Source organism: Schistocerca piceifrons, chromosome 2 (assembly GCF_021461385.2).
Source record: "Schistocerca piceifrons isolate TAMUIC-IGC-003096 chromosome 2, iqSchPice1.1, whole genome shotgun sequence".
NCBI lineage: Eukaryota > Metazoa > Arthropoda > Insecta > Orthoptera > Acrididae > Schistocerca > Schistocerca piceifrons.
Genome location: NC_060139.1, coordinates 906,339,314 through 906,348,007, shown reverse-complemented (window position 1 = coordinate 906,348,007; position 8,694 = coordinate 906,339,314). Strand labels below are relative to the sequence as shown.

Here is an 8,694-nt window from a genome sequence, read left to right as displayed (position 1 = left end):
GATGTAAAACCTTGCATTCCCCCACCGATGAGATGCTTTAAATGCCTACAGTTTGGACAAGTCTTCCTGCTGCGCCAATGATCCCCTCTGCAGTGCCTGTGGGAACCCCCTCCGCGGGGAGGGGGGCCGCGCCTGTGCTCCCCCACCAGTGTGCATAAATTGTAATGCGCAGCATCCTCCATGCTCTCCAGCATGCCCAGTGTCTGTGAAAGAAAGACAGATTCAAGAGTACAAGACCTTAGATCGACTTGCCTAGGCCAAGGCTTGTCGAAAGTATGACCGGCTCCATCCTGTGCCTGTAACTCCTACTTGTTACATCCATTCCCCCTCCTCGTCCCGGCCCCACCCCATTCACCCCACACCTTCCACCTCAACCTCACTCTCCTACCCTCCCTCCCCATCAGTGCCCACACCCACCCCTTCAGGTGCTGCTCCTCCTCTGCTGCTGGGACTCCTCTACCCGGCACCCCCCTGAAAAGAGATCTGCAACCCCACATTGGCCACAGGATCTGCGGCCAGTGGGCGCCAAGATCACCAGGTGTAATTCCGAGCCAGACCTCGCTGCAGTCTGCCCTTCTCTCTCTTCCTTCATAAGGGAAGAAGCAGAAACACAAGAACAAGGGCAAGGCCCATCCAGTACCCCCTGAGGTGCCGCCTTCCCCTCCTCCAGCCAATGAACCAACAGAGTCTGAACCACCTATATGGACATTACCCCATGATGACTCGGCGGTGTGACCGGCTCTGTCCATTTGCTTCCCATTTGGACCCCACCTTGAGAATCCTCCAGTGGAATTGTAATGGCTATTTGCGTCACCTCCTGAAGTTGCAGCCCCTTCTTTCCTCCTACTTTGCTGCTTGCATTGCTCTCTAGGAGAGCCATTTTATCAATTCTTACTCATCCACCGTTCAGGGGTTCCACACTTTCTGTCGAAAATGAATTGGCCCCTTGCAGGCTTTTGGTGTTGTTTGCACCTTGGTCTGCAGGGACATTGTTTGTACATAGGTTCCCCTCCAAACCACTCTGGAAGCAATTGATGTCAGGGTCTATCTGGCCACTCCAATCACAACCTGTAATCTCTACCTCCCACCTGACAGGCTGCCCACATCCCTTGCCCTAACTACCCTTCAGCAACTCCCTTCTCCCTTCCTGCTTCTAGGGGACTTCAATGCCCACAACCCTCGTTGGGGTAGTCACACGACTACTGCTCTGGGCAGGACAGTTGAAGCTATTCTGACTTGGCTTGACGTCTTTCTCCTAAACACCAGCGCTTCCACACACTTTAGTGTGGGACACGGCACTTTCTCTGCCATAGACCTCTCCATCTGCAGTCTCGGCCTTCTTCCCTCCATTCACTGGTGTGTCCACGATGACTTATGTGACAGCGATCATTACCTGATTGTTTTGACCTTCCTTCAGTAGATCTTGCTCAGTCACCCTCCCAGGTGGGCCTTCTCTAAAGCTGATTGGGGTGCCTTCTCCTCTGCTACCATCCCCCCTGTACTAACACATAGTAGTATTTATGAGTCTACACAGACTTTGACTGCTGACACTCTTTCTGCAGCTGTTTCAGCCATCTCTTCTCCCTCAGGTTCCTCTCATCGGAAGATGGTGCCTTGGTGGACTCTGGAAATTCCTGCAGCCATAAAAGACCGCCACTGTGCTCTTCAATGCTTCAAGTGGCACCCTTATACTGCTCTCCTTCTGGTCTTTAAACGATTCCTCGCCTGGGCCCATTACCTAATCAAATTTCAGAAACAGATTTGCTGGGAACGATATGTGGCTGCCATAGGACCACACACCCCCTATTCACAAGTTTGGGCGAAACTCAGGCGAATTTTTGGCCATCGTCCTCCCACTGGCGTTGCAGGAATCTCTGTGCATGGTGTTGCCCTTACCCATCCGGACTTTGTCGCCGAGCATTTCGCTGAACACTTTGCCCAAGCCTCTGCATCGACAGTTTCTGCCCACGTTCCTTCTCCTGGAAGAGCATTCGGAACGACTGCCTTTGTCTTTCGTTTCTCGCTGCTTGGAGCCTTATAATGCCCGATTTAGCGAGTGGAAATTCGCCAGCGCCCTCGCCCTTTGTCCCAACATGGCTCCTGGACTGAATCATATACATAACCAAATGCTCCAGCCCTTATCGATGGCTGGCCACTTTCGTATACTGACCCTTTCCAACCGTCCATGGAGTGAGGGGGGTATTTCCTATCCAGTGGCAGGAAAGCAATGTTACTCCTGTGTTGAAGCCTGGGTAGCCACCTCTTCAGTTGGACAGCTACCGTCCAATTAGCCTTACACACACCCTCTGCAAGCTCCTTGAACGCCTGGTGAGTTGGTGGCTGTTTTGGATCCTTGAATCCTGCGACCTTCTGTCATCGACTCAAGGTGGTTTTCGCTGTGGCAGCTCTACGGTGAATAACTTGGCCCACTGGATTGTGTTATCTAGTCCGCTTTTGCCCATTGGCAACACTTCATTGCAGTCTTCTTTGACCTGCATAAAGCCTACATCACATGGCTCCACCACAGCCTCACCACCCTTCACGAATGGGGCCTTCGTGGTGCCCTGCCCATTTTTATCCATAACTCTTTCTTGTCGCTCTTTCAGGGTCCAAGTTGGTTCCTCTTACAGCACTTCCCATCGGCAAGAAAATGGGGCTCCACAGTCCACAGGGTTCTGTGCTGAGCATCCCCCTCTTTCTCGTCGCCATTAATGTACTGGTGGCGGCTGCTGGGCCGACAGTGTCTCCCTCTTTGTATGCTGACGATTTTTGTATCTACATCACTTCCTCCTATGTGGGCGCCGTCTACAGGGGGCCCAGGGACCCCATCCACCATTGTGAGGTACGACTTGCGAGTGGTGCCTTCCAGACTAGCCCCATGATTAGCCTTCTTGCAGAGGTGGGGATTCCACCACTGCGAGCTTTGTGCCAACAACAGCTGATATCTTACGCACTCCGAATTCGCTGCACCCCAAAGCACCCTAGTTATAGTCTCCTTTATTCATACACGAAAATCAACCTCCCACAGCGGCGGCCACAGTGTGGGCTTACCAATGGCTGCCCACATTCAGTCGCTCTTTTCTGAGCTCCAACACTTCCCTTCACCGCCTCTTTTCTCTGCTCACACATGTACCCCTCCATCGTGTGTCTCTCGACCACAGCTGTCTTGATCTCTCCATCAATTCAAAGGATTCTGTCCCTCTGGAGGCCCTTTGCCACCAATTCTACTGTCTCCTCAGTTCCAGGGTTCAGACTTATACTGATGACTCCATGCTTGCTGGTCACACTGGTTATGCTAATACCTATGCAAGACACATGGAACTTTGTTCCTTGCCAGATGGCATCAGTGTTTTTACTGTAGAACTGGTAGCCATCCTGTGCTCACTGGACCATGTCCCCTTCTGCTCAGGGCTGTCCTTCACTATCTGTGGTGACTCCTTGAGCAGTTTGCAAGCTGTCAGCCATTGCTTCCCTCACCACCCGTTGGTCGTAGCTATGCAGGACTCCCTTTCTCTCCTTGATCAACGTGGACGCTCAGTGGTTTTCATTTGGACCCCAGGCCATGTTGGGATCCCTGGCAATGAACGTGCCAATCGACTGGCTGAATTGGCTACTAATGGGCCCTCTCTTGCTATTGGAATTCCAGAAATAAACCTTTCCTGGGCATTATGTTGTCAGGATTTGGGACATTGGAATGTAGAATGGCACACTCTTTCTTCACCGAACAAGCTCAGGGCGATAAAGGATTCTACAACTATGTGGCGGTCCTCCTATGGGCCTCTCGTAAAGCCTCTGTCGTCCTTTGCCGGTTCCACATCAGCAATACTTGGCTGACTCATGGTTATCTCCTCCGTTGTGAGGACCCCTCTCTCTGTCATTGTGGATCAATTTTGACTGCAGTTCACCTCTTACTGGAATGTCCCAACTCAGCCGCCCTATGACAGACTTTTAGCCTTCCTGACTCGCTACTGGTGCCATTAGCTGACAATGCCACAGCTGCTGATGTAGTTTTACGATTTCTTCGTGGTGGGGATTTTTATCGCTTTATTTAAGGTTGGGACATTCAACCTTATCAGTGGTGGAGGGGATGGCAGGCCAGCTTGCTCCCCCTTTCGCCCTGATTTGACTGGCTTCGACTGGGCTTGGTGGTTTATCCCTGCCCTCTGCCTTCCCACTCCTTTCTTAATGGGGTCTGTTTTATCTTGAGTGTCTCTTGTCTACCTGTGCTTCTTCCTTCATGCCCCATTCTAGTTACTTTCTTTCCCTCCTCTCTTCTCCACCTTCTTCCTTTCTTCTCTGTCAACAGTTTGTAATTTTATGGCCATTGTAGTTCCCTCTTACAGTGTGAGGTTTTATCGGTATAAGTTATTCCAAGACTGGAGGGACTGATGACTGCATAGTTTGGTCCCCTCTCCAATCCAACCAACCGACTTTCCCCATTTATTTCCATCAGTGCCCACTCGCTGCCAATGTCTGTCATTCATTTGCGTCCTAATTCGGAGTGGCTGCTGGATCAAAAATGGATTCTGTTCTTCTGGACATATCTGAAAGAAGCCACATATACAGATATTAACTGTGCACGGAGTTCCACCTTACTTCAAATGTGTTCGAATGCACAGCACTAGGGCGGACAAGAAGTGCTAAACGAAGATACTTGTTCAAACTATAGTGAGAATAGTATCTATGTTGAGGAGGTTACAGAGAAATAAAAAGTAATGAAAGTAAAACAGACAATAATAAAAGTAAATAGTAAATCATCGAACTATCACTAACAAAATGAAGAGCCCGTGTAGGTGGACAAGGAATTTTATCGATACTGGTGACGAAAGGTCGGTCGAATTGGATAGGAATATTACTGGCACCGCGAGGCGAAATTTTGACAGTGTTAATTACAGATGGTGTGGCTGTGGTAACGCTATTTGGATCAATTTCGTTGCAAGTGAAGTTCTACAAGCCGTCAGTTAAGAGCTAAAACGAACGTGGAAGAAAGCCTTAATGCTTGTCTCAGTCTTTGGGAAGGCCGAAACAAACACGCTCATTATCATCAGTTCCTGGAAACCAGGTTAATTGATGGTAACATAAGCACGCTTAGCATTGAAACAAGACGTACCGAGCTACAGATAAGTGTTTGAAGGAAAGTTTGACGTGGCACTGCAGAACAGCATCATCGTGTCTTAAATGCATTAATATTCAACTATCTTAACGAACTACAGAAATTTCTCACCAGAGACATAATTAGCAATATCGAGCAAACAGGTGTGATGCAACGTGCCGTTTACATTTACTTGGATTGTGTAGAAATTATCAACCATGTTTTGCCTCAAACTAAGATGGCACAGATTCATTCGGCAGCCGCGACGTTCGGAGCCCACCTCAGAGAATCTGTAATCAAATCCCTAACAAGGCCAGAATGTTTTCAGTGAATCTATGGCGGTTTGGGGTTAGAGGCTCCATACGTATGCAAACTAAATGTAGAGGACAGCAGAGGATACAGTTAGATACTGAACAGTAGCTGGAAAAACATGGATTGGATACTGCGTTGTCCAGGGTTCAAGGTTACTATAGTGCCGCGTCATTCCTTAAATCTTTTTCGAATTCATGCATTCTCATGTGTTCCCTCTGGCATCATCAGTTTTGGAATCGCAAAGAACTTATATTTTTTTCGTTCTCATCTTCATCAAGATGGGAATTAGTTGCAGGACCCACTGTCCGATACTCGCTGGAGCGCTCATTACAATTCAGTTAGTGTGCACTGCGGAAGATAAGCACGATATATCCGTCGATACGTTCTTCCAGCTTCCCACAGGCCCGCAATGTGGCCACGTTCAAATAGCGGACACTGTTCAACACGAGAACGAACTCGTCGATGGGACATCGTTGTATCCTAGAATGAATGCTGCAAACACTGTTAACCTCTAAACTCAGCACAGCTACTGCCTGCAAAATCAGAGGACGCACAGACAGGCATCCTGAGAGCCATGACCGTCGTAAATGAATCGGTAACATTATAACCCCTCAATCAGGCTTTGTACCATGGTGCAACTAATCAGTCCTTTTAGGGTATTGTTTTTCAGCAGTATATATAACAATTCCTACAGTATAAGAACACGTATTATACACACACTATTTCTTATCAGCCATTATACTGTTTTTTTTTTTACAAATTTTAAACACAAATACACCAGTTTCTAAGTAGACAGCAGGCCTCATTTAGATTTGGCGCCCTGGGCATTCGACAGCGTAGTCAACACCTGAAAGGAACTAACGTAATCTAGAACTAGTGCCGATGAAAGAAACCAGAACTGTCTCCTATAAAAACATACAAACAAACATTTCCAACTTCAACACAGGTCCAGAAACTCAAGGAACAGCTCCGTTGGGATATGAGCGTAACATAGCGCTCAAATCCCAACACATGTTTCGTGACATAATTACTGGAATGCAGAAATAAAGTAGATCTTCGTGCACTCTGTTCATGTTATTTAATTTAACTTCGGTAAAAGAATCATGATGATGTAAGTCGAATTTGCGGCGATGATTTCTCCATTTGATTTCCACACCACTTTCTGTAGACTAAATTTTGATCCATGTAATTTATAAAAAACGTAACTACTATGAATTTCGTAATTTTTAAGGACAAATCCAGATTGTTCCACTATTGATTGCAAAAATTGTAATGAACTTGACTTCATAGCGCTAGTATGTCCGATAAATGAAGACGCAGACAGTTGGTGGTTAAAATTAACATGGAAGACGCAAATCGTGAAGGTGGTTTGTGGAAATAAAGTATTCCTTTCTGCGTGAATAAAGTATTTTGTGCTGGGATAATACATTAGAAATGCCTATACAATAAGATTTCGTTGTCTACTATTGTTCGACTATTCAGCGTTTCAGAGTACAATTTGTGTTTTTGTTGCACAAGAACGAATATAAAAACCACAATGTTACTACCAAACGATTATCACAGGATTATTTTATTAGTTGGCCCACAAACGTAGTCGAAATTACTCATTTAGTGCGTATTTAATGCAATACTTCAGGATGTTTGTTAGTGGCTAAGTGCTGGATTTCCAGTCCAAAGACCTTGAGTTCAGTCTTCGGACAGTTACATTCTTTTTCCCAGTGACCACTTCCTTCATACCTAGCAGTGATTAGTTAACGTGTCAAATCTGATTCGTATCTTGAGATATGACTGCAGTAATTCCCACAATTTAAAGATCGCATTTTTTTTTCATTTACAGACTGGCTGTTTGACATTAACAGGGTAAATTGCTGCTTACGAAAAATGAAGGGGTATTTCGCTAGTGTATGTATCGTGAATTAGTTAGGCATTGTTATTGCTGTGTCAGTGTAGAAAGTATAACTGTTCAGTTTTCAAAAACTAGCTAATGCAAAACTTCTGTCAGATTTTTTTATATGTTAGCTTTCCTAAACGAAGTATAGAAACTCTTTTTATGATCCCCTCTCCCCATAAAAGAAAGCTATTAGGTCCACAATGACTAACTGAAAATACATAGTTTAGGGACGAAAAAGGATATTCAGCAAATAAAAAAGGTTCGTATATTCCAAATTAAATGTATAGGCATGTAGGAATGGAATTAGCTTCAGCCATGTAGCAACTAACACGCTGCATGTGCTGCTTTGATGTCCTGTGGCCTACCTCTCTAAGTTTCCACATAGCTAGTGGCGTGGTATTAGGGGTACCTTTTCATTGATAAGCATAGTAGCTACATTCACGTTGAGTGCATTGGCATAGGATTTGAGACTGGAATCATTGTCGATTAAATGAGAAAAATCTACTTCCCTTTGCCTTTCTAGGCACTATCACTACCCTTAATTCAAAGTGCTACTGTAAAGATTTTCCGATTGTAGCTTTGTTGCTAACATTAGTTTGTTTACAAGTAAATATTATGGCACTCACGGCATCGTTGTTCCAGGACTGCAACAATAACGGCAACGTGGAATGCCACGACTTCGCTTTGATCCACTACCTGGGTCCCTCCTGCGACGGCAAGCCCGGCCAGGAGTACATCGACGAATACGAGAACTGCCGCTTCAACTTCGAAGTGCTCAACCAGCCTTAGAAGGGCTGTTCACGTGGCCTGTGGTATCTGCCATATGGAGGCTCATTTCTTTGGTCGGCACGGTTCTACGTCCAGCAATTAGAACGACAAAGTCTCCTGGACGAGAGCTACTCAGATACACTTGCGTAGATCATGGCTGTTAAGAAATATCTACTCATAAATAAAAGTCTGTAAAATTGTATCTAAACTCAGTTAAAAAGCTGAGGCACTGTTTCTGACATGTATGTCAAGTTCAGATAAAAGTTTTTTTACGTATTTAATGTCCAAATTTTTCCCACAGATCACTTTTACAAGGAGATTCGACATGCCTTGGTATATGACTTACAGAATAAAAGCAGTTCCATATGTGTGTATATGTAACTTACTTAAGGTTCTAGTTTGACTAACAATAGAAAGTTCATCGCCTGTGGCCTTACAGAAGCTACCATCACCACACTTTCGAGAAATAATTTAATGAAAAAACGAAAAATGGAATTCATGGTGGCCTGGTGGAGATTTCATCCTTCCGAATACAAAATAAGTGCAATTAAAGCAATGCAGCCTCGTTCAGTTTTGCTTACATATTCTTGCAGAAAACTTACCTAATAGTGTAAAAAGTTGTTGCTACACT

At 45.6% G+C, this 8,694-nt stretch overlaps 1 protein-coding gene across 1 annotated transcript in view; it reads left to right on the top strand.

Moving 5' to 3' along the window:
- LOC124777125 (invertebrate-type lysozyme 6-like) overlaps window positions 1-8,339 on the top strand; it is a 76,403-nt gene extending 68,064 nt beyond the window's left edge. Inside the window, exon 4 of the mRNA XM_047252411.1 lies at window positions 7,938-8,339. Coding sequence (XP_047108367.1) covers window positions 7,938-8,084 — 147 coding nt within the window. The 3' untranslated portion in view covers window positions 8,085-8,339. The remainder of the gene's footprint in view (window positions 1-7,937) is intronic.
- The last annotated feature ends 355 nt before the right edge of the window (window positions 8,340-8,694 follow it).